We start from the raw sequence: 25,329 nt of genomic DNA on the forward strand, positions 1-25,329 counted from the left end.
GCCGACGGGGCCCGAGCCTTGCGGATGCTGCCCATCTACCCAGGTTTGACATGAATCAGCCCTGGCAGCCAGGACAGACAGGCCCATGTGGCAAGAAGGCACTGTTCCCCCAGAGGATGCTGCCACACAGGGTAGGGGAGGGCATTGAAGGGGCCTCTGCTGCCTGGGTTCTGTGAGCCTCATTAGATGCTGGCGGGGCTGGCGGAGAGGAGGAGCCTGTTCAGGGCTGACTCAGGGGCCCAAAAACCACACTCTGGGCCTGCAGAGTGAACCCTTCACGGGGCTCAGCAGGTGGGCCCCGGAATCACAGACTGGAGGGCTGGGAGCGAGGCACAGAGGAGAGGGGATGAGGAAGAGCATCAGGCCTCTGGGGTGGTGAGCATGCGGCAAGCCCCAGTGAAGAGCAGGGCTCAGTGCTCCGCCAGAGAACCCCCTCTGGGGCTGGCGCACCGGGTCTCGGCTATATGGTTCATTAGTCTTCAGAGGCCAAGGCGGAATTGTCTCCTTCCTAGGACCTTTCTTTGGATAACAACCCAGGAAGCCAGGAGCAAACCCTAGAGGGAGGTGAACCATCCGGGTCCATCTGGAGTTCACCTTCACTCTATGGCAGAGCTGGGGTATCCGCCCTCCCCAGACAGTGGTAAGTGTTGCTATCCTGTAGCCCTAATGATTATAGCAGGGCACAAGGCAAATATTCCCGAGCTCCAGTGCAGAAGCAAGAACTGGGACCTCCCAGGCCTGGCACAGGTCTCTCATGCATACATGTGTTATTCAAATGTCATGGTTCCCAGACAAAAGCCTTCAAAGGTCTGAAGGTCGGACCTATACTGAGGCCGACCTCTTGGGAGGGGAGCCTCTTACAGCCCCAGCTGGCTGGAAGGACCTCTGTGCAGGGCCTTGTGTACGTTCCAAGTCGTGCTGGAAGAATGCCTGTCTGCTGGACAAACGCTCGCCCAGTACAGCCCCACCATCCTGGAGCTTGACCTCACTCCTCACCTAGGGCCTGAGGACATGGAGAATTGAAAACAGGTTCCAATCCAAAAGTTGGTTCTCTGGAAATTTTACAGGAGCTGTCGATAAACCACCTGCTTAGAGATGAACACGATCTCTCCTGGTCCACTGCCTTCTGTGTGAGCCGGCGGCGTTATCCATGGCAGTGACGCGCAGCACGCCGCTGCCCCTGAGGCTAAGTGCCCGTCTCCTACCTTTCCCTCGTGCTCAGCGCACAATCGCCACCATGCATCCCCCATGACAGACACCACACTCAGCAGGCTTGGCACTCACATGCTCACGGTGCTAGCCGTTTCCAGGGACAGCAAATGAACCACCTACCCTCCTTCAGCTACAGGCTCCAGCTGGCCCCAGGATCAGGGAGGCTGAGCCACAGGCCAGGGAAAGGAAGTGACAGAATGAGACCAAAAGAAAAATCGTAATTGAAGTATCAGGTCTCCAGCACCCCATCCTTTTCCTCTGGCATTCATGCACCCCGGAATGTAAGAGGGATTGTCTGCAGTGAGTTAAACCGGAGGCACTGGGACACTGTTTCTATGGCAACCCCTCTCGGCTCTAATTCAGCTCTGAGTTAAAAATTCTGTCAAATAATTGGAGAGTGCAGGAAAGCACAGCCAGCAGCCTGACCCCCTGTCCCATCTCTTTCCTAGACCTCCAGGTATACAGAAGCTGAGAAGGCCCCTGTCACGTGGAAGCTGCACAGCATGCGCTTGGCTGGGAGCACAGAACAGTCTGTAGGGAGACAATTTTGAGGTCAAAGTTTGGCCTGGAAATTGGGTCTGGGTTCAGTGTGCCCTGGGCCAAGGGAAGCACGGCAGGCGGGAGGGTACAAATCCCTTCCAAGTGCTGCAGGTGGCAGCATCGGGGTTTCCACCCGAGGCTGTGGGCAATGTCAGATGGAGCCATTCTCCCCCCATTGCTTATCCCAGAGTGGCACACAGCTCAGGACCCCGACTCAGGACAGCCCTGGTGCCCTCTGTGAGGCGGGAAGACAGAGCCCAGCTGGCTCTTTCCATTCCTTTTGCCCTGGCCCTGTCTGCTCCGCCCCTGTCCTGCTGTGGGAGTCCTCAGCTGGCTAGGGCCTCAGCTAAAAGGCAGGTGCCGGACTGCTGGGTTCATGGAACCAGGATGGCCGAGCTCCCGTGCCTGTTGGATCGGGCAACTTTTCAGAACACAGCTGGGTCCCAGATACGGAAGCTAAAACTAAGGTAAGGAAAGCTTCATTGCAGGGGCCTGAGCATTCTCAGACAGCTAGGCAGAGACACCAAGGACTCTGCAGGCACCAAGGCACTGAAAGGCAGGATAAGCTAGTGAGGGTCTCAGGTGCTCTCATCACATAAGCCGTGGCAAACTGCAGCGAAGGGCAGTGAACCTGGGCTTCAAAGGGAGGCAGCCGCGTTCAAATCCCAGCCTTATTCATTATTAGCTGTGGGGCTTTGGGCAAGTAATTTTTCTGTGTCTCAGTTTCCTCAGCTGTAAAATAAAATTGAAATCATCATCTTCATGGGGTCACCCCAAGGACTGCCTGGGAGGCGGTTTCCACAGCACCTGGCACACACTGAACACACACACTGAGCTCATGCTCCAGGGATCTGAGTCACAGTCCCACTTTCCTCTGGAGCAGGATACGAGAGCCCAAGGCAGTAAAAGACGGAACAGCAAGCGGATGACCCGGGAATCAGCACCTACTGTTTGCTACGTGAAGAGGCAGGACATTTTGGTGGTTAATAACACCTTTGGGGAAAAGACAGGTCCGGACTGAATGAATGATGGCATCTGATCCCTGCTGGTTGGGTTGCTTTGAGCAAGTTACCCAAACTCTCTGAGCCTGTGGTCCTCATTTATAAAATAGGCACTGACAATAATACCTATGCTATAAAATATTTGTAAAGGTTAAGGAAGTTAACACTGAGAAAGAGCTGTCTCAAGCTTGGATGTTCAGGCAGATCAGTAGGAATCTCGGTACAGCGCACTCTGGTTGAATAGGTAAATAGGTACGGTGTGGGCCTCAAGAGTGTCTGTTTCTAACAGAGGCCCAGGCAATTCAGTGCTGCTGGTCTTTAGGTTATCTTTTCAAGAGCAAAGCTTTCAAGAAGCTACCTCAGGCCTGGCACACTGTAAATACTCAGTAAATATCGGCTCGATGATGATGGTGATTGATGAAAGGCCTAGAAGAAAAGAACTCTGCTGCCAGCCTTCCTTTTAGCTATTGAATGCCTCAGTAACACTCTATTAACCCGCAGGAAGTGTTTCTCAAGAGAAGCTTGCATGTAGTCAATATATTGTATGGAAGGGGCGGGGTGGGCTGGGCCACAGTCTCTGTCCTGAGATCTCCTTACCTCTCTGGGCTTCATTTTCCTCACTTCGCTTCACAAATACTTTTACATCTAAAGTTTTATGGTTTCACAAACAAAATGGCTTAGGAAGAGTTCACTTCTGCTCATCTGGCATTTCACCTGGAGGACTGTGGCCCTGGCGACATGTGTGACGCCTGCGGGGCCTCCTGCTGCTGTCATCCATGCCTTGCTCTTGACACTGACCCCAGCCTCCCCGCCTCAGCGGTGCAAGGGCGGCTCCTACCTGCAGCAATGGCTGTCTTCTTGTCCACGGTCACTGCCACAGCTGTGCTTGCTGTCACCACCATGGGCTCACTCGCACTTTCTGGGGAAACAAAGACAACCCGGTCACAGTGGAAGAGCTGTGGCTGGGGCAGGTGGAGCCCTACCACTTTCTTGCAACAGGAGATGGGAATAAAAGCAGGCGAACACATCCTTGGAAGAATAGAGTCAGGGCGGGACAGGAGTCGTGTTTGGAGAAGTTGCTGCTGTGATGGTGGTTACCATCACCGGTCTTGGACAGACACACACGTGGCCTTTGGCCGACAGAATGGTGCAGGGATGCAGCGTCTCCACCACCCCGGGTTTCTGCCTGTCTGCTGGCTTCGGCATGAGTCTTGCCCACAACACCTGTGCTGTGTCCAGTGGTCCCTTCCAGGGAAGGAAGGAAGGACAGGCTGCATTTCAGCCCTGGGTGGTGGGTGACCCTGGCTTGCTCTCTATGAGTCTGCATGAGTCAGAGAGGACACTGACAGTCAGTCCTGCTCAGGAAGCCAGACCTCACAGCTGAGCCACTATCTGGCCTGGGCAGTGCAGTGATAGACCCTCCACCACACAGTGGCCCTCAAGGTCTTTGGCTTGCTTCACAGCTGTTGCTGCGCTTCTGAGACTCTCTGCAGCAACTCCAGGCAAACCCCGAGGCTCCTGAAAGCCACAGGGCTTGACTTCCATTGCTCTCTCCACCTCTTCTGGAAGAATCAGGCCACCATAGGTGCAGAGTTTAGAGGGTAGTTTCAGCTCCACATTGAAGCAGAGCTTTCTGGCTCTGACCGGGGCTGGTTACTACAGGACCTCGGGCTTCTTAATTCTCATCAGTATCTGGCTCCAGACTGGTGTTCCAAAGCACTCTTGTCTGCAGGTCAAATGCTATTACTAAACTTCCATTTTCTGAGGTGCTATCATATTTTGTTAGAATGTCTTGATTTCAAATGTTGCATGAAGCAAACAGGTCACAGGACTCTAGCGTGGCGATTATTACAACAGTGTCAATTATCCTGGGACTTAACCACCAGCTTCTCACATCTGCCACATCGCCAAGATTACCCACCACACCTGCTGTCATCAAATATCTCAAGAAATGTAAAACTACAGTCTGATTGCAGGAACTTCCAACATGGAAGGTTGCCGTTGATTCTAGAAAGGGACCACAGTTCCCCACCTTGCGTCTGGAGACGCCTCGAAGGTAGTGATGGGGCTGTTCCGACTGTTCCCGGGTCCCACAGCCTATTGTCTGGGACAGACCTGTTGCATTTGAATCCCAGCCAGCAGAAGCTTGTAGGAAATGCTATGTGAGGATGTGAGGACCCTCATGGTGCTGTCTCTGGGGCGTCAGGGATTTCAGTGCCTGGCTCACCTTGGCTACCCGGTCCAGCAGCTGGGAATGATCAGTGTACCCAGTGCAGGAGGGGGTGGGGCCCAGGGAGAAGTGGGCTGTGGGGGGATGACAGGCCCCAGCGCCTGGGCGCATTGGCGAGGCTCTGCTGTGTGCGGAAAGGTTTCTAGGCACTGGTGCAGCTCCATGTGGGCAGGACTTAGCCCACTAGGCCCCAGCAAAGGGTAACCGTGTCAGCCTAGAGAGACAGTGGAGCTTCCCCTCGCCCTGGAGGCGGCTCCTCCTCTTTTCTCCCATTGAAATGCAGTTGTTTTCCTTCTTTTGGGGTGGAAGGGAGTGTGCAGAGGTGGCCACGTGTCTAAGCGTGTGCGTGAGCTGAGCAAGTGAGCGGGGCTGTGGAGAGGGCCGCCTCCCTCCTCGTCAGGCCCCCTTTTTGGGCTCCAGCTTCCCTCTCTTCTCCTTGTGGCTCAGCTTTCCACCCACCAACCCTCCTACCTCATGGCCACATAAAGCTCCCCCAGCAGCCAGCAGGCTTAGTCCTGGTGACAGTGCAGGCAGGAGGGAACCTGTCACCAGGGCCTGGGGCAGGGGCCGGGGATCTCACTACAGAACCTCTCCAGGGGCCTGTGGGTGCCTTCCCTGGGGAGCCCACTCTGCTGCTATCAAGGATGGGGCTGTGGAAGAGGAGCTGCCTCTTTCAGCCTTGGGGTGGGTGGTGTGGGGAGGGGTATCCCCTTTGCTTCCTGAGCCTTCCTGCTGGGCTTGCACTGGCAATAAAAACTCCCCCTTCTTCTTTCCTTGTATTCTGTGGTAACAGGGCCTGGGCTTTTAGTGGGGCAGAGCTTAGCTCTGTGGCTTCCTTGCTGTGTGACACTGGGCAAGTCACAGAACTTCTTTGAGCCTCACGTTCTTTGTGTAAGTTGAGGGATAATTACAGCCCTTATCTCATGGGGTTGTGTAGATTAAATAAAATCATTTTTTGAAGGACAGTAGTTATTGGCACGTGTGTGGAGGGAACAGGTGTGGGCTGGAGGGGGAGCATAGCACCAGGTGAGGAAGGTGGAATTCCAGAGGGCACAGGGGTGGAGCTCCTCCCTGCCCTGCTGTTTGCCTTCCCGGTCCTTGTCCCAGGAGGAGCCCCTGGGATCCTGGGCCTTCCCAGCCATCAGCTCCAGGGCATTTTGCCATTATGGGGCTTGAGGATGGTTTTGTGGTGTTGGGAGGCCTTTGGCAGAAGGGCATCCTAACGGGGAAGTTCTGAATGACCCCAGCCCTGGCTCCCCTTTCAGAAGTCTCTACCCTCCTGCATCCTCTCCCGGGGCTCACCCCACCTGCCTGTGCACACTCTCCAGATCCCAGAATCCACATGCTGGGATGGGATCAGCCACCCCAGTGCTCACCTGGTGGAGGGCTGGCTGTGCCACGCACTCTGGGACCCCTGGACAAGCCCTGAAGCTCCCTGGGCCACAGTCTTTGCGAGGGTGAATCAGGAGCGCCAGGCTATGCAGACACTGAAGTCGCTACAGGCCTACATATCTGGTGGTTTTTCTGGGGCTCTGTCAGAGTCACTTTCCAGGGTGGGAGCTGGGGCTGGCTGGCAGTGGGGTGCCCACCAGCTCTGAGAGGCTTCCTGGTCCCTGACCTTGCAGGGGCTTTGCGGCTGCTTCACGCCCCACCCTCCCCGTCACCCACCCAGTGCAGCCTCTCTCTTGAGCTGAGAGGGCCTTCTGGAGCATGCTGGGCACTCCCTGAGGCTGCTCCTGGGTGGTCCTGAGTCACTGGGGACTGGTTGCTTTCTTTCTGTTTGGGAAGAGCGAGGCAGCCCTACTGACTTGGTGAGTACTGCAGCCCCTAATGAAACCACTCATCTGGGTGGTTTACGAAAGTTTCACAGACATAGAAGAATCTTAGAGATCAACTATTCTGATCTCATATTTGGAATCTGGGGTAGAATCCCATGCTGGAGTTTTAAACACCAACTTTGATGGCTGGCTAGGAAATCAAATGATCAGCCCCATCTTCAGCGCGAGACCTGTGGTGTGGGAAGGCGCCAATGAGCTTTCTGAAGTCACTAATGCATGGCAGGAGGGAAGGCCAGAGGGTGGTCTGGACATTCTATTCTATATCTGATGCCCATTTCCCACTAAGAGCGCAGCAGGAGGAGAGACGAGACTGGCCGGAGACTCGCTCAGCCTCAGAAGCATGGGGCGCGGGTTACCTGGTCCTTCCGCCCAACGGAGGTTGAAGACGAAGCTGCCAGCAGGGTGCTCCGAGGCCTGGCGGTACCACAGCGGGAAGCGGTCCAGGGTGAACACGCTGGCCTCGTCCTCAGGCGTCAGGAACTTCCTGCAGGGAGGAAGATGTGGACCTCTCCCCAGAGCTGTCAACAGTCATCCCTCTTCCTTTTTCTCATACAAGGTCATCTTGGCTGGGCCAAGAGAGTGAGTCCCCTCTGCTTCGGCAGAGTTGCAGAGAGATACAGAATATTAGCTCCTAAATTAATACTGCCCCAGACAACATTACCCAGCAAGCATCACCTTTTCCAGAGACAAAACCAGGTTGCATCTGACTAGCAGCTAGAAGAGGTATAGGGTCTGCGTAATGAGGGAATACTTTCCATTTTTATGTAAACTCTTTTGCCTGCAGGTTTCTTTCTTTTGGATGGAGCCTAATTTCTTCTTGTCTGGCTCCTTGGCACGTCTGAGGGAGGAGGCTGTAGAGTCAGCTCTGTCACTGCACTCATAGGAGGGTATCAATCCCCCCAAACGGTTCCTTCAAGAGGACTGCCTCTAGGTTTTCGCATGCATCATGAGCTTCCTTTTTTCGAGCAGCTTTTCCTTACTAATTATGGTTTTGCATTCCCTGAACACACTGCAGCCCACAGAAGGGAGTGTTTGACCAGACGCAGAGTGGGAGGCAGGGAGAAGCCGGTGGGGGTGGGGAGCAGACACACTGCTGTGGATAACCCACAAGGTGGGTAACTGAGATTTCCTTTTGACAGTGATGGGCTCACATGTTCCAGAAGCAGAGTGGGAGGCAGGGAGAAGCCGGTGGGGGTGGGGAGCAGACACACTGCTGTGGATAACCCACAAGGTGGATAACTGAGATTTCCTTTTGACAGTGTTGGGCTCACATGTTCCAGAAGCAACCTGCCTTGTGACACCGTTCATTCCTGGGCTGCCATTCACCTCAAGGTCCTGGTGAAGGGAGCCCCCGGGGAGTGCTCGCAGGAAGCCAAGGCACCAGGAAGGTCTGTCTGCCTCAAATCTCCTGCTTGCATTCTGAAAGCCTCTGAGAGAGGGCGAGGGAAGGGTCAGGGAGGCAGTGGTGCTCTTTCCTCTCCACCTCCACGGGGATGAGGGAAAGGGAGGAGGGGAGAGAGGAGGGAGGGAAAGGAAAGAGCAACTTCATTTGTTTTCCTAGAAAGCCTCAGTTTGCTTAGCAAGTGTGGATTTGTCACAGAGTCCTGGAAGAAGCTCAAAGATGGCGCTCCGTGGCTGGGCGTGCTTGTGTTTAGTGAGAGGAGCAGCCGGTGGGGGGAAGGCGAGGAGAGGGGTTCAGGTCAGCTCAGGGGCCCTGAGCTGCTCTCCAGTTGTTTGCAGGTCCTCACCTGTTGGAGTCTCCTGGGTTGCAGAGTGGCAGATGGCACTGCTCGCCCCCCAACCCCTCCTCTGGGCTCCCACCTCCTTTGGGCACCGGGTAGGCCAGCCCCTGATTCTCCAGAACCCGACCTTTGCTTCAAGCAGGACTTCTCAGCCTTGGCACCAGTGACATCTTGTGCCAGGCAATTGCTGTGGGGGCTGCCCTGCACATGGTAGGATGTTTAGCAGCACCCCTGGCCTCTGCCCATTAAATGCCAGTAGGAAGCTCTCTTCTTCCCACAGTATGATAACCAAAAGTGTCTCCAGACATTGCTCAGTGTCACAAAATCAGCCCCAGTTGAGCATCCCTGATGTGGAGGCATAAGCCTTCCATGGCCTGCAGGGAGTTGGGCCTGGACTCCTAGCAGGCAGAGCAAGAAACCACAAATCTCCCTCGCCAAGGTGGGAGTGGGTGGTTCATGAAGGCACTGCAGGGTGAGCACTCCACCTACCAGAGGACCCCAGCAGCGGCCCCTCTCCCCTTAGGAGTGGGGGAAAAAGGCACAGTCAGAAGATTCAGCCTGTCACACAGACTAGCCTGGAGAGGAACGCAATTTCGGCTTTCTCCCTAGAGATTCCTCTAGGTGGATTCTCCAACCAACCCTCAACTTCAAAGTCTTTCTCCCTGATGTCCGGCCTTCATCCTCTCCTGGGGACACTGCCGCCAGGATGTGTGTGCGCCTTCTGGAAGGGCTACTTTTACTACTGTCCCAATCTGTCAATCCTGACCCTTCTGTCCCACTGGGCTCCCAGTGGTCCAGCATGCTGGAGACCTCTTGCCTGTCCACCCAGGGGTGGCCCAGGAGCACACCGGGGACTCTGCTCTTCTCCACCCTGCAGGGATTGCCCTCCTGGGATGGCTGGCCCAACCCACCTGTCAGAGACCTTCTCGGAGCCCACGAACAAGCTGCTTCTCAGGAGACCGGCCCGGGTGCCCAGGAAGGCCATGTCCACCACCTGCTCGGACTCTCTGTGTGGCAGACAGAGTGGGAGTGGTCACCATGTGGCTGTGGTAGGAGCTTGGGGGACACCTGCAGGGGTTTTGGGGCCTGTCTTTGGTCCTGCCCAGCCTGGCTCAGGGGAGACTTTCCAGGAAGCTGGGTTCCCGGGAAGGGGCCGGGATACACACTGTGCTGGCATCCACAGTGTGCGTCATGTCTAAGGCCCAGCTTCCAGGCAGCACCTCCCTGTGAAGTGGAGCCCTGGGCCTCTGCCTCTCTGTCCCTCTCTGTCTCTATCTCCTAATTTGTTCTCCCAGATTCTGGGGGGTTGGATTTGGAAGACGGAACTTGGAAGGGAGATTCTGTCCTGAGACCTAAGGAACAGGAACTTCTCATGCCTAGCATACTTCCCTTATTACCGAAATGCGAAGGGAGGGGGAGCAGCCGCTGTGTACACCCACCCGGGAGAAGTCCCGGTGGACCTCCCAACCTTGCCGATGAGACTTGGAAGGAAGACAGATCCACGAGCTAGCTGCGTCACATTGTCTTCCACCCAGTCTCAAAGCCACAATACTTTGACCAGGGTGGGAAGTCATCCCTTTTAACCTAGATGATATTCTTGTCTTTGGCACAGTCTATTGGAGGCTATAACCTGGTTCCTCCCCATGCCCAAGCCGGGGTGCTATAGTGAACACACAAGTAGCAACCCCAAAGCACTGCCAAGCTCAGGGTGGCTGAACTGCAGGGGCCTCCCTCAGGGATAGACCCTGCAGCATCTGTGGGTGGTACCCAGGACTGGAATAAAGTTTGGAAAATCACTGAGGGAAAGGGTCTCCTCCACCCACTCCAGCACTGTAGCCAGGGGGCTTGTACAGAGTGCGCACAGGGGTCTTAAGGACTCGAGCCTCACAGAGCCCTGCAGCAGACCTCCGAGTCAGACTCTCTGGGGACAGGGCCTAAGTGCCTGGGTATCCCTCAAGCTTTGTGATCCAATTCTCTGTTCAAAAGCAGAGAGAACGGACTAACGGGTCTCACCACCCATAACTCGACTTCAACAATCACTAGCCCGGGCCTCGTTTCAATTCAGCTGCTACTGCCTCCTCCAACCCCTTAACTAGATTATTTTGAAGCAAATCCCAGATATTTCATGGGTAAATATTTTAATTCATACAATTAAAATATAATTTTAAAAAACTCCGATGCCATTATTACACCTTAAAAAACCAATGATTCATTAATATCATAAGATAATCCAGTAGTCTTATAAATTTTTTTAAGTTTGACTGAATCAGAATCTGCCTAAAGTTCATGCATTGCAACTGATATCCCTTATTTGTCTGTCTGTCTCTGTCTGTATTGAGATATCATTCAATACCATCCAATTCACCCACCTGAAAGTGTACGATTCATAGTCGTTAGTGTATTCACAAAGTTGTGTGACCATCAGCACTGTAAATTTTAGAACATTTGCATCACCCCAGAAAGAAACCCCACAACCATTAGTAGTCATCTTTAGCCTCTTTTAACCTGACTCCCTTTCTCCACTCTCCCTCTCTCCTCTTTTCCTTGCAACTGATTTGTGGAACAAGCAGAGCGACAAAGGGTGCTTGCCTATGAGGATTCTCCCGTTCTGGCCTCGGCGGGTCCACCCTGGGGTGATCTTCAGCCTGCTCTTTTGTCCCCTGCATTTCCTGTCACCTGGCCGTGAGACCTCAGGGCCCCACCAGGTTCCGGTTTGTGCCTTTACAAGGCTGTTCTTTACAAGAGGCCCACACTCGATGATTGATTAGGGCATGACAAACCTTTTATTTTATTTTTACCCGAAATACTTGTATAAAGAAAAACTTCTCCTCATCAATATTTAGTTATCCTGAAGTACAATTTTTATAGAAGTGGCAGAATAAATAATTTATTCTTTTCATTTCTTTATCAGGTTTTAGAATAATGAGTTGTTTTCCTACCAATCTCCCGAAGATGGCCAATGAGGATTTTCCCCCAGTATCATTATGAACACAAGGATTTTAACGTATTTCATTATGTTTTAACCCATTGCAGTTATTTATTATTATTATTTTAAAATTAAAGACAGGGTCTCACTATGTTGCCCAGGCTGGCCTTGAACTCCTAGGCTCAAAAGATCCTCTTGCCCCAGCCTCCCATGAAGCTGGGATTACAGCCGTGCCTCCACGCCCAACTCCCGCTGTGATTATAACTACTTTTGCTGCTCTGATCATCCACCTTTGGCCAGTGAGGGCCTCCTTCGGCTGGCTCTGGGGTCCCTTGGGCACAATAGCACTTGTCTTTGGTAACTTCTTGCTTCCTCATATGACAAGATGTTCCAGGTTCATTGTGTACATTTCCTGTCCCTGTCCTGGAATCAGACATTTCTCCAAGGAGCATGGGCTTGTTTTAATGAAGACTAACATTGAAAGGCCAAAGTCTGAGGCTAGAGTACTCACTGAGGTGGGTCCTTTCAGTGGAGAGAGGTAGGAAATCCTTTTAATTTCTTTAAGCGAAAATATATGAGTTTAAATTGGTATTTCTAATTCAAATTTAGCATTACATCTAAACTTAACTCCTTTGATTTTTGAAATGTACATATCTCTTTTCTTTTTTACTACAGATCTCGATTCTTAATGACGTTAATGCAATAGTATTTGCTCTCTCTATTCAGAATAACAATGCCAATATTATTTCCAGCAATGTGCTTACTAAGCACTGCATAAGATTTTATTTATTTAGTGTTTGCAATTCTAAAGCCCCTTGAAAGAATTCCCCTATGTTTGATTATTTCATGAACTTGATATGTGGCTAGGTTTATTTGTTTCATTTGCTTTCAATTACTAGAGGTTACTTTTTAAAAATTTAATTTTGTTTTGTAATTAGATAAAGCATTTACATGGTTCCAAAGTAATATGGAAAATAAGGCATACTCAGGGGAGTCTCTGCACCCACATCCTTTTTCCTTCTCTCTTCCTGTAGGAAACCTGATTTTTGGTTCCTTGTTCCACTAAAAAGTTCTGTGTATGTGTAAATACAGGTATACATGCACATTTATATGTACATTTGTGAAAGTAATTATGAAAATATATTTGTATTTCCTCCTTCTAGATAAACTTTTCTTCATTGCTGAAGATTATTTCAAAGTGGCAGTATATAGAGATATTCTAATTTTTCACAGCTGCATAAAATTCCATGATGTGGCTCTACCATGCTTTATTTAACTAGCCTCCTACTGATGAATGTTTGGGTTATTGCCAATCTATTACTGTTATTAAACGTGCTGTAATGAGCAGCTCATAGGTACATCTTTTCATATTTTTGCCAGTGTATCTTTGGGATAAGGTTCCTAGAAGCGAGGTTGCTGGGTCAAAATGCAAACGCACCATGAAATTTCGCTAGATGTCATCAAATTCCCCTTGACAGGGTTTGACACATTTTCTATCCCACCCACAATCTATAAGTGCCTGACTTTCTGCAGCTCTGTCAACAGTGCACGCTGACAAGTTCAGGTGGCTCTCAATCTGATAGGTGAGGAGTCCAATCTGGGCATAATTTTCATTGCAGTTAAGATTAAATGTTAAGTTGAGCATTTTAAAATATATTCAGGGACTATTTGAATTTTTCTTCCAAGGACTCTTTGCATTTTTCCTCTGAAATGTTCATATTTCTTGGCTATGTTCCCTCTAAGGTGGTTGGTCTTTTATGTCTCGGTTTTTGAAGTCCTTTATCATGAATATATAATGAAGCAATCCTTTATCTGTTTTATAAGTTGCAAACTCCTTTCCGGTTTGTAATTTCTCCTTTTACCTTGCTTGTGTTTTTATATCTGCCATAGAAACATATTTTTCTTTCTTTCTTTTTTTTTCTTTCAAGATGAGGTCTTGCTCTGCTGCCCAGGCAGGAGTGTGGTGATGTGACCATGCCTCATTGCAGCCTCCACCTCCTGGGCTCAAGTGATCCTCTCACCTCAGCCTCCTGAGTAGATGAGACTTTGGGTGTGCACCACCACATCTGGCTAAGTTATTGTTATTATTTTAGAGATGGGGTCTTGCCATTTTTCCCAGGCTGTTCATGAACTTCTGGGCTCAAGTGATCCTCCCACCTCAGCCTCCTGAGTAACTGGGACTACAGGCACAAGCCCCTACACCCGACCACAGAAACATTTTTAATGTTGTTAAATTTATCCATCATTCCTTTATTGCTTCTGAATTTTGAGTCATTGTTGGGAAAGGTTTCCCCACTCCTAGATTTTAGAGCAATTGGCTCATGTTTTCTTTCGTATTTATATGGTTTCATTTTTTACATTCGAATCTCTGAGTCATTTGGACTTCGTCCAGGTGTATGGTGTGAGAAAAGAACACAATTTTATCATTCTCCATATGGCTCTTAAACCAGTTATTTAAAAATCCATCTTTCCTTCATTGATTTGACAGGATGCCTCTGTCATAGACTAAATTTTCACATGCATTTGATGAGTTTCCGGATTTCCTTTTCTGTTCCCGTGGTCTGCCTGCCTTTTCATGTGCCAATACCACACTTTATAAACCTCAGAGGCTTTGTTATGTGTTTTAATATCTTGGTAGGCCCAACCTCCTTCCTTCATTGCTTTTTTTTTTTTTTAAAGAGATTTCCTGGTTATTCTTGCTTGTTCTTCCAAATAAGCTTGATAATCAGTTTATCTAGATGCAGAAAAAAATTGATGGTGCTTTCATTGTGGTTGCATTCGACTTAAACATTAACCTAGGGAGGATTAATACCTTCATGATGTTGAAGTCTCCTATCCAAAAACACTGTGTCTCTATGTGTTCCAGTCTGTTTTTGTGTTTTCAGGAGTGTTTCATAATTTTTATGTAGACTTTTGATCAGTTCTTATAGTTTGTGTCATAGGCTCTTGTAGTCTTCTAACTTTACCATGATTATTTCTTGCCTTTTAAAATAAGCTTTCTCATATCTTCAATCTTTTTGTGTGTAAAGGCTATTAACTTTTGAATGTTTATATTATAACCTGCTACTTTACTAAATTCTCTCATTGGGTATAGTAATTTTCTTATTAATTCTTCTGGGGAGTTTCCAGATATATAATTATGTCATCCTTGAGCAGATAATTTTACTTCTTTCTTTCCAATCCTGATTGCCTCTGCATGCTTTCTCTTGCCTAATTCCTTCTGTCCTTATTAAACAGCAGTGGAGAGGTAGGCGTGCCTGTCTTGTTCCTTAGTGAGAGAGCCTCTAGTGCCAATAAGATGTTGACTTTCATGCTTAGGGTCAATTTTAATTTTACTGAGTGGCTTTAACAAACAAGAATGGTATGGCTGGGTTTGGTGGCTCATTCCTGTAATCCCAGCACTTTGGGAGGCTGAGGTGGGAGGGCTGCTCGAGGCCAGGAGTTCAAGACCAACCTGAGCAACATAGCAAGACCCCCCTCTATACAAAATTTCTAAAAAAAAAAAATGAATGAATATCAATATTTGTTTAATGCCTTTCTAGATCTATGGAGATGGTTACGTATTTTTTCTCCTTAACTATATGCCATTTTATATTAACTTCCTAGGAAGTCTTTTCTGATGCATGCCCTGGTTAAGAATATTTCCTTCTCAATATTTCTCCACATTGAACACCATCTGTGACTAATCTCTGAGCTTAGAAAGATGAAGGTGGTGCCCCTCTCCAAAGGTAGTGCTCCAGCCCTCTGTAGAAGGCACAATAATGAAGGGTTTAAGAGTCTAGGCAAGGGATCGAGGCTGCCTGCTGTTGATTCCAGTTCTGCCACTTTCGAGGCATGTGACCTCAGGCAAGTTGCTTGATCTCACTATGCTTTGGTTTCCTCATCTGTACAATGGCAGTGATGAGAGCTCCTGTGTGAGAGGAGCGTGGTGAGAATCAATGGGTTATACACACTGAGCACTCAGAACAGTGCCTGGTCCACTCGATTCTTTTTCTTTCTTTAATTTTGTATAGGTCATATATTCCTATGGTTCAAAATTACACCAAAATGTTAGGGTGAAAAGTGTCGCTTCCATCCCTGTTTTGGTTACCGACTTTCTAACCAGAACAGCTGATGACAACTGTTTCCTGAGTGGCCTTGCGTAGACAGTACATAGATCACAGATGTTATGTGTGTAATCCGCACAAAGGCTATGGCACCTCCCTTTTTACAGAAAGGGTAGCACACTCTACTATGTAGAATGGTAGCATTCCACATCTTGCTTTTTTCAATAGGAGACTGTCCCTATAAAATTCTGTAGGTGTTTTTTAATTAAGATAACACTAAAAAACTTTCAATTTTTATTGTCTAGTATCTAATTACGTGCTTAAATTTATTGACTGTCTGGGGAGGTTTGACATCTTCACAACATTGAATCTTCCTATTCAGGAGCAAGGTATGGCCCACGGCGACCTTAACCTCATTAATACCTTACCCTGTCCCCAACACTCACGTGCACACACACATCCTACATTCACATGCCACTCGCCTTCTTTCTATCAGACCACTAGACATAATAGTACCAGGAAAAGACCAGCAAAGGGAGCGAGGACTTCTAAGGGGCTGGGAAAGTTGAGGTCAAGTTCATTGGTGCCATGACCTTACCTGCTAGAAACCTATTTGAGCTTCTCTCACCAGGGCACTTTGGTCAATGGGCTCTCATGGCTGGACATCAACCCACAGAAAGGGGCTGTTGGAATGGGACTATACTTGGGTGTGGATTTAGTCCTGTGCCCAGGGGACCTGCACTTGATCTTAGGTCACAGGATGTGGTGCTCTCCTGAGCCACCAGCCAGGTGGTGAGAGGGGCCCTAACTCAGACAAGGGAATTCTGGGAGCTGGTTGGGGCCTGGGAACCAGGGAACCTGGACCTACTCTGAGATGTTGAGGGCCAGCGCTGTCCAGTAGGCTTCCATGGGAGCTGTCACCACCGCATCAAACAGCACCTCCCGGACCAGCTCCTCGTCACCTGGGTGCAAAACATCAGGGTACCAGGCCACATGCTTCCTGCATGCTATGAACACAACTCACCCACCTTAAGTTGAGGGAAGAAGATGTGCTTTGTAAATGTGTCTGTGGGACATGTAAAACTATCTCTGTGAGCTTGAGGGAGCCACCTTACCTCTGTCTGTCTTCCCTTTCTTAACTCCAAAAAATATGTGAGTACGGCAGCTTGATATTTGAGGCTCTTTCCAACGGTAACATCTGACGAGCTTCAGAGACCCTCAGTGACCTCAGGTTGGATCTTCCCAGTCTCTGTCATCTCAACCCCTCCCCTTCTGCTCCTTAATCATCCACATACCTTGGCCTTTGGTTAATTTCTGTGAATTTTTTTTTTTTTTTTTGAGATGGAGTCTCATTCTGTCACCCAGGTTGGAGTACGGTGGGATGATCTCAGTTCACTGCAACTTCCGCCTCCCAGGTTCAAGCAATTCTCCTGCCTCAGCCTCCCAAGTAGCTGGGACCACAGGTGCACACCACCATGCTTGGCTAATTTTTGCATTTTTTGTAGAGATAGGGTTTCACTGTGTTGGCCAGGCTGATCCAGAACTCCTGAACTCAAGTCATCTGCTCATTTTGGCCTTCCAAAGTGCTGGGATTACAGGCATGAGCAACTGCACCTGGCCAGTGAATTTGACCTTGCTAAGCTCCTTGTTGCCTCAGAGCCTCTGCACAGGCTGTTCCCTTGGTCTGGATGTTCTTTTCCCAGTCGTTGCATTGGGCTCTTTATTTTTCCTCTCTCTTTAAAAAATTTATCTGTCTTTCTGGGCTGAAAGTCACATAAAATGAAACTGACCAATTTAAAATATGCGATCCAGTCGCACCTTGGTGAGGAGGTGTCACAAAAGAGGCCAAGTGACTTAGCAGGATCTCCTTTAAAGCAGACCCATTTCTCTCCCCTATAGCATCCTGTTCATGGCACTTATAAGAATTTATAACAACCTATATCTACATATGTAGGCTTCTTTGCTTATCATCTGGCTTCGCCACTAGACCGTAAGCTCCATGAGAGCAAGGGCCTAGTCTGGGTTATCACTGTAGCTCCAATGCCTATCCCAGGGCCTGACACAGGGTACAAGCTCAGTACAGATTTGTGGATGAAATGAATGAATAAGTAAATAAGTGCCCTGTTGGGCTAGCACGGGAGGCAGTCATCTTATGGTGGTGACAATTATGTGACAGGAAGACCTGCTCCTTCTTCCAAAGAGGAAGGAAGATGAGCAAGCTGAGGATGTGGCCTAATGAGCTCACCACTCACATTAGTGCAGGTGAGAAGGCCATGGGACCATGGAACAGAAGCTGAAGTGTCAAAACTGCAAGACAAGGAGCATATGGGGCTCCTATACGTGGAAGAGGTGAGCAAGGTTAGCCTGAGGAACCAGCTTAGAAAACACTGACCACAGGCTTCGAGTCATCTGGCCAAAGGCTCCCCTTGTGGAGATGAAGACTTCTGGTGGAGAGTGGCAGTCCTTTGCCCAGAAGTCCACTTCCAGGTAGTGGTAGGGAGAAAGCTGACAAACTCTTAATGGTACTCTCTTCTGACCCTTAACAGAGCTTGGTGGACAGAGGCTGAAAAAGATCCCAGTCCCTGACCTGGGGATGAACACATATCACCACAGTTCCAAGCATGCTTAAATATCAGCTCAGCCCTGTGGTAAGGCTGGCTATGCCTTTTTTGGGGGGGGGGGATTCTTCCTGTTCTATCTAAGCCATCCATGTGCTCCTGGGATAGGGCTGTGCAGCAGCCTCCCCCTGCCCTCCCATTTCTTCTGGCACAATCCTGAGCTGCAGGACCCCAGAGGAAATGCTTGCCTCAGTGGACAGCCAGCACTCACATTCCAGGTCTGGATCCTCCCTTGTGAGGAAGCGGACCATGGCCTCTAGTTGGTTGAGCTTCCGGTGGTCCGGGTCAATATCCGTGATGCAGTAGATCCTGGAACCCAGGACAAGTAGTGTTATCTCAAAACATTCCACCTGTCTCCCTCCCATTTTCTACTCCTCACTTACCAGTCACTGGCCAGGGCCAGGTCCGGGTGAAGCAAGTCATGCAGTCCTGTAACCAGAGTCCACATGCAGGGTGACACACCCCCACTGCCATGAAGGTGTGTGCCCCAATTGTAGAAACAGCCACCCAGTGAGTTTCTGAAGGAAGGGACTGGAGTCTGTTCTTTCTTGCTCTTAGCTCAGAGCAGATTAACCAACAGAACATGGCTAAGTCTGCACAGGTCCTGCCTCCTGAAATGCTTTCTTCTCGTTGCTTCATGTTCAAATCTTACCTCATCTTCAAGGTTCAGGGCAAATGCCATGCCTTCAATGAGCTGCCCAGCCAGTGGGAGCATCTTCTCCTCCTGCAGCCCTCATGCCCCTCCTCCCTGTCCAGGTTGGATCTGGGTATTATAGGCATGTAAGAACCTTGTGCTTCTGCCAGACAGCAGCTCCCTGCAGAAACTGTATCCTATTCCTAGTAGCATCCCCCTCAAAGGGAGCTGATACTTTGAAATCAGTGATTTTGGCTTCATTGGCTTCAACCCCAGGATGAGCCCTGTGTGTTTTGTGGGCTCTCACCTAGCACAGAGCCAGCCTGATCTCATGCTCAGCACATGCCATTGACTGAATGAATGATGAGCTAATGCTCCTTGGCACCTACTCAGAGCTGAGAAATGGACAGGTGCTCCACTGAGGGTAAGTCTAAGGAGGGGATGATGGAAAGGCCAGTGGGGCACCTGTGGAGCCTTATGAGGGCTACTGCTCTGATGTAGTCACAGGACAAGCAGCTGGAAGAGAAGCTCCCTTGACCACAGAAGCCCAGGCAATGCCGGGATTCCAAGCCGTGACTACTGGTCTGTCTCACTCCCAGGAGTGGGTAAAGGACAGCACCCTCTGTCTCCTGGAGAAGTTTGCCCTGAGAATGTCTGGGCAGAGGAAGAAATGTGTAGGAAGAAGGAAGAAGGCACAGTGGAGGCCTAGGGGATGACGAGAGACAGAGGAGAGTACCCCAGCACTAGGATCTGTGCTATGGAAGGGCAGACACAGCTTCCAGGTGAGCACATAGCTAGCGCCTGACTCAGCCTAGGTGTGGGAGAGGGGCTCTACTGGGGACAGCTCCCAGACAGGTGACAGCTAAGCTGGGGCCTGAGAGTGGGTCAAACTACACTGGGATAGGAGGGCACTCCAAGGCAGAGCAAAGCAGCCAGGAGGAGTAGGCCCACAAGCAGTGATGTGGGCAGACTTGGCATTTCTAGGAAGATCCCTCTGGCTGAAGCCCAGGGAAGAAAGGAGTCAGGGAGATTGGTTGGAGGCTACCATAGTTGTCCAGTAGAGAGGTGAGAATGACCAGGACAGTGACAGAAAGTCAGAGTGATGAGATGCACTCAGCAGATAGCAGAGGGTAGTGTGTGGGTGCTAAACAGAAAGTGATCACCTCTTCCAGGGGCTTCCTGAGATATTCGTGACCATTGAGATAGGTTTTGGTCTCCTAAGGTGCTTAGGCCACAGTAAGTCACAGGCAGGAGGGATAGGATGGGTGGGGCTCTTCTCTCCCGGCCTCCGCCGCTGTTCTCTGCCATCTCAGACTGGTTCACATCTCATAAGCTCTGGGTATGTGCTGAATTGTGTCCCCCAAAAGATATGTTGAAGTCCTGACCTGTGAATGTGACCTTCTTTGGAAACAGGGTCTTGGTAGAAGTAATCAAATTCAGGTGAGATCACGAGGGCAGGCCCTGATCCCGTGTAAGTGGCGTCCTTATAAGAAGAGGTAACAGAGGCAGTGAGAGGCAGCTGAGGGGAGAAGGCCACGGGACCAGGGAGCAGAGACTGAAGTATTACAGCTGCAAGACAAGGAGCGCCTGAGGCTCCTAGACCTGGAAGAGGTGAGAGAGGATTCCCCTAGAGGCTTTGTGGGGAGCACAGCCTTTCCAACACCTGACTTGGGACTTCCAGCCTCCAGAACCGTGAAAGAATGCATGTCTGCTGTTTTAAGATACCATGTTTGTGAAACTTCGTGCTGGGAGCCTTAGCAAATGAATATCGGCTTCCTTTCTCTTCCTGGCCTCCTTTCTCATCCCCTCTGCCACCTGGCAGGGAAATTTCAGCTTTGAACTTTGTTTAAAAAGCATACTGCCTTGATGGTCCTCCCACTCCAGCAAGGCCTCCTGGACCCTGGCAGTGTGGTTGCCAGGCCTCAGGCTCTCCTGGTTTGATGACTGACCCACAGATCCTGGCACACCCTGGGTGTCAGGGACACACACCCCCCTCTCCACCTGGTAGCGTTGTTCTGAGAGGCTGCTCTGGAATCTGGGAGCAGGGAGGCTGTCACATTTCCACTTAACTGTCCCTCAGCACCTGGTGCCAACCCACCTTCTTCCACAGACGTGTTCCCCAGAAGGATGTATTCTCCGTGGCCCCGGGACAGCACCACCCCTAAACTGTGGGGAGAGAAGAGTAGGAACTCACTCAGCGCCAGCAGATGCCCACCCATCTCCTGGGCCTCGCCCTTGCCCTCACCAACACTAGGTGTACAGGCTTCTTGTATCCATGACGAGTGGTATACTCCTTACACCTCCTTCTTTGCCTCTGGCCTCACAGCTGTCCCCTCCAGAACGGAGGAGTGCTTCTATTCCCAGCAGCCTTCCTTCCTGAGCAGGACCCTGGCCTTTCTGCAGACTAAGAGCCCTCTCAGCTCCCATTTTCATCAAGGCACATCCTGAACCTCACAGGGACCCCCTGAAATGTAGAGCTGTCTCTCTATTTCACAGGGGGTCCCACAAACAGGAGCTCCCTTTCCCACCTGGTGAGTCCTGCCGTGCCTTCCTCTCCTTGACTGGACATTGGTTTTGAGCCTTGGCTGAACATCTGACTTTCTTGGGGAGTTTTAAAAGATGCAAGTGCATGGACTCTATCCCCAGAAATTCTCATTAAATTGGTCTGGTAAGCTGGGCAACACAGCGAGGCTCCATCTCTAAAAAATTTTATCAAATAAAAAAATTAGTGGGGTATGGTGGCACACTCCTATAGTCCCAGCTACTTGGGAGGCTGAGGTGGGAGGATTGTTTAAGCCTGGGAGGTAGAGGCTATAGTAAGTTGTGTTTGTGCCACTGTACTCTAGCCTGGGAAATAGGGTGAGACCCTGTCTCAAAAAAAAAAAAATTGGTTTTGGATGAAACCTGGACAGTGGCAACTTGACATAATTCCTCAGGTGTTCAAATGAGCAGTCAGGGCCGGGAACCAGGGCTTTATGGAGAAATGAGATAATTCAGAGGTAACGGTCATTTGTTTCCTAGTCTGCCTGATACCCAGAGTCAAACATTTCTACAGTCGCGTGGAACCTGAGATCTTCCAATTTGATCCTCTCACTGCTTTAGGGTCTTAAGTAGAAGATGCCACTTAATCGTCACAACACCGCCAAGAAGCAGCTGTTACTGTTGCCCCATTTTTCAGGTAGAGATCTAAGGCACAGAGAAGTTAAGTGAAGCTCAAAGTTCTGTTAACAGAGTTGCAGGAGGCAGAGGTGACACATCAGTGAAGCAGGGAGTGCTGGACATCAGAGCCTCTTCTCAGAGACAGGGCTAACTGCCCGTGGGGAACGGCCTGTTAAGGCAGCTTGGCTGATGGGCGCTGTTGAACAGTGAAATAACCACGGCATCTGGAGGGGCTTGCCTGGGGCCCAGAGGAGCACGGCACAGACAACACATTTGTCCCAGGTTACACAGCCTGTAAGTGGTAGAGCTGGGCTTCACGTCCAGGCAGTTTGGCTCCAGAATCTGCATTCTAGGCTATACCAGCAAAGCTGGTCTACACCTCAAGTTTCCTGAATGCTGATCTGGGCCTTTGTCTATTACCACAAAATTGCCAACTAAATATGAGTTGTTGGTATTTGTGTTCAATCCCCACCCCCTGAAAATAAAGCCTGGGTCCCTCACCTGAAAGGGGTGTCGCTGATGTCCGTGAAGAAGTAGTCATTGGTCAGGAAAAGAACTCGCTTCTGAAAGAGCAGACAAGGAAGGAGTGCTCATGGCAGAGAAGAGTGGCCTCCAGCCCCCACCTCCTCCCTAGGGCTCTTGGGGTCTTCATCGCTTCCACAGTGCCCCCCAACTTCTTGCCTCCTCCCTCACCACTACACACCTCATCCTGGTGACACCCGTAGGCAGATCGCTTGAGGTCCAGCAAACTGCAGCCCTTCGGGGTGTGGCCTGGATTTCAGGATCAAGGTCTAAACCCGCACTGCTCATCACAGTAGTCCCTAGCTGCGTGCAGCATTGAGCACTTGGAGCTTGGGTGTGGCCAAGGAACTGAAGTTTCAGATTTTAGTTAACATAAATTTAGACTCAGCTAGCAAATGTGGCTAGTGGCTATACTAGGCAGTGCCAAGGCAGACCTTGGCTCTAGGGCTCCTACAGGGTTGAGGTTGGGGCTGAGTATATGCTAAGAACTTCTGGAGCCCGTGTATACATACACAATCTGCTTAAACCTCTCTGCCCTCAAAGACACCCAGGGAGAAGGGGCGCACCGTTCTCCCTCACTGCCACCCCTGCCCGGGCCTTGGCACCCTCTCATAACTTCCCTTTCCTTTCAGAGCTGCCATCTTTCAGCCTTGGTTTCTTTTGTATAAACTAGGGCATCAGGTACCACAGAAGTGGCTAAGGGCATGGCTGGGCCTAGATGAACCAAGACTGAAACCCGGCTCAGTCACTTTTGACTTGTGTGCTCTCGAGCAAGTTGCTTCACTTCTCTAAGCCTCCGTGTTCTCATTTGCAAATCGGGATGACCCGTGGCCTCTCTTGCACGAGGCTGCTGTGAGGGCACATTTGGGGTGCTGAGGTTCTGTTGATTGTCCTGTCCGTCACACAAGTTCATGTCATTGGGAAAGCCACATTTTGCAGTTGGTCCAGGATTTGTTCTTATTGCCTTTACTTCTTTCTGACTTTCCTTGTTTGATTTTGGAAATGGAAAGAGTTATTAGAAGAGAAACAGGGGGAGACGACGGCAGCAAAAGCTTTGCTTTCTTTAGGAAATAGGCTTTATGTCAAACCAGAATGCACCGTTCTCAAAGCGGGACCCATCCCCTGGCGATGCCCTCCCGCTCCTCTGTGCAGTCAGATCCTCTCCATAGCTTCTCTCCATTGCAGTGGTCATGGCATGGCCTGGAAGATGTCTTGGGGGAGTCAGGTGCCCTGTGCTCCAAGGAGGGCTGGCTCGAGTGGCAGAAGCGGAGATCATCTTTTTATTTTAGTTTTTAATTGAAAAAAAGGGTGGAATGCACAGATCTTACATGTATTACCTAATCAGCTTTGATACATGTATCTAGCCATGTGACTATCACCCAGTCAAGACACAGAACGTTCTTTCTGACCTCTCTGCCTGCCACTTCTGGTCTGTCCCATCCCACTGCTTCACAGGCAAACTCGGTTCTGGATTCTGTCCCCGTAGACTGGTTTTGCCTGTTCTTATAGTATGACACAGACAAAAAACTGTGCCTGGCTTCTTTTGCTCAAAATAATGTTATCGACATCCATTTCTGTTGCTGTATGTTCAGCCTTTTGTTCCTTTCTCTGTTGAGTAGTCCCCCAGCGTGTGCATGCAGCCCGGTTTGCTGCTCTGCTCACCGACTGATGGATATTTTGATACACTTCTGTTGTTCCTACTTTGGGTCTACGATGAATAAAGCTACCATCAATATTCCAGAATATGTGTTTTCACTTCTCTTGGTAAAAACCTAGAAATGGAATCTGGATCACATGGTAAATGTATATTTACCTTTATAAGAAAACTGCCAATTTCCCAAAGGTGTTTTGCCATTTTATACCCCTATTAGCAATGTCTGAGAGTTCCAATTTCTCCACATCACTGACAGTATTTGGTGTTATTAGTCTTTTAAATTTTAGCTATTATAGAGAAGGTGAACTGGAATCTTGCAGGGTGTGTGTGTGTGTGTGTGTGTGTGTGTGTGTGTGTGTGTTTTGACAGTCTCTCTGTCACTCAGGCTGGAGTGCAGTGGCCCAAGCTTGTCTCACTGCAGCTCTGCCTCCTGGGTTCAAGCAATTCTCATGCCTTAGACCCTGAGTAGCTGGGGCCATGGCCTAGCTAATTTTCGTATTTTTAGTAGAGACAGGGTTTCCTTATGTTGGCCAGGCTGGTCTCGAACTCCTGGCCTCAAGCCTCTCAAACTCCTTGGTCTCTCAAAGTGTTGAGCCACCATGCCCAGCTAAATCTCGTAGTTTTGACTTGCGTTTCTCCGATGACTAATAATGTTGCCCATCTTTGCATAGCTTCCCTTATGAAGCATCTGCTCAGTACTCTGAGCATTTTTAAGCTGGGTTTTAGTGTTTTTGTTATTGCTTTGTAGGAGTTCTTTACGTAGTTTGGATACAAATCTGTCTGCTTTTTCATTTTCTTACTGGTGCCTGTTGATGAGCAGAACTTTTACTTTTGATGAAGTCTTATTTATCAAATTTTATTTTATGTTTAGTGCTTTCTGTTTTTGTCTAGGAAATCTTCACATATCCTCAGGTTGAGAAGATTTTCCCTTATTTTTTCTTGTAAAAGCTTTACAGTTTTAGCTTTTACATTGAGGGCTACGATTCGTCAGATTAGTTTTTGTATGTGGTGTGAGTGGCGGTGCAATGTTCCCCTCCCCCATACACTTACTCAGTTGTTCTGTGACCATCTGTTGAAAAGACTGCCTTTCTCCAATGATTGGCAGAGGCGTCTTGATTGAAAAATCAGTTGATAATATATGTGTGGGTTCACTGCCATGTGTGTTCCTACACAACTGTCTTACATGCTCTGCTCATGTACCCCAAAA

The 25,329-nt window shown here is 49.6% G+C and overlaps 1 protein-coding gene across 4 annotated transcripts in view; it reads right to left on the reverse strand.

The window, feature by feature from the left end:
* CACNA2D4 (calcium voltage-gated channel auxiliary subunit alpha2delta 4) overlaps positions 1 to 25,329 on the reverse strand; it is a 128,118-nt gene that overhangs the window by 44,376 nt on the left and 58,413 nt on the right. For 3 of the 4 annotated variants that reach the window (XM_078338418.1, XM_054239177.2, XM_078338420.1), the window contains exons 19-27: positions 22,448 to 22,509; positions 21,316 to 21,486; positions 20,886 to 20,953; positions 18,537 to 18,582; positions 18,365 to 18,462; positions 16,404 to 16,497; positions 9,475 to 9,570; positions 7,178 to 7,305; positions 3,592 to 3,672 (exon numbers count right to left, since the gene is read on the reverse strand). In XM_078338418.1, coding sequence (XP_078194544.1) covers positions 3,592 to 3,672; positions 7,178 to 7,305; positions 9,475 to 9,570; positions 16,404 to 16,497; positions 18,365 to 18,462; positions 18,537 to 18,582; positions 20,886 to 20,953; positions 21,316 to 21,486; positions 22,448 to 22,509 — 844 coding nt within the window. The remainder of the gene's footprint in view (positions 1 to 3,591; positions 3,673 to 7,177; positions 7,306 to 9,474; positions 9,571 to 16,403; positions 16,498 to 18,364; positions 18,463 to 18,536; positions 18,583 to 20,885; positions 20,954 to 21,315; positions 21,487 to 22,447; positions 22,510 to 25,329) is intronic. The other variant, XM_054239178.2, reaches the window with a different exon arrangement.

Source organism: Callithrix jacchus, chromosome 9 (genome assembly GCF_049354715.1).
Source record: "Callithrix jacchus isolate 240 chromosome 9, calJac240_pri, whole genome shotgun sequence".
Taxonomy (NCBI): domain Eukaryota; kingdom Metazoa; phylum Chordata; class Mammalia; order Primates; family Cebidae; genus Callithrix; species Callithrix jacchus.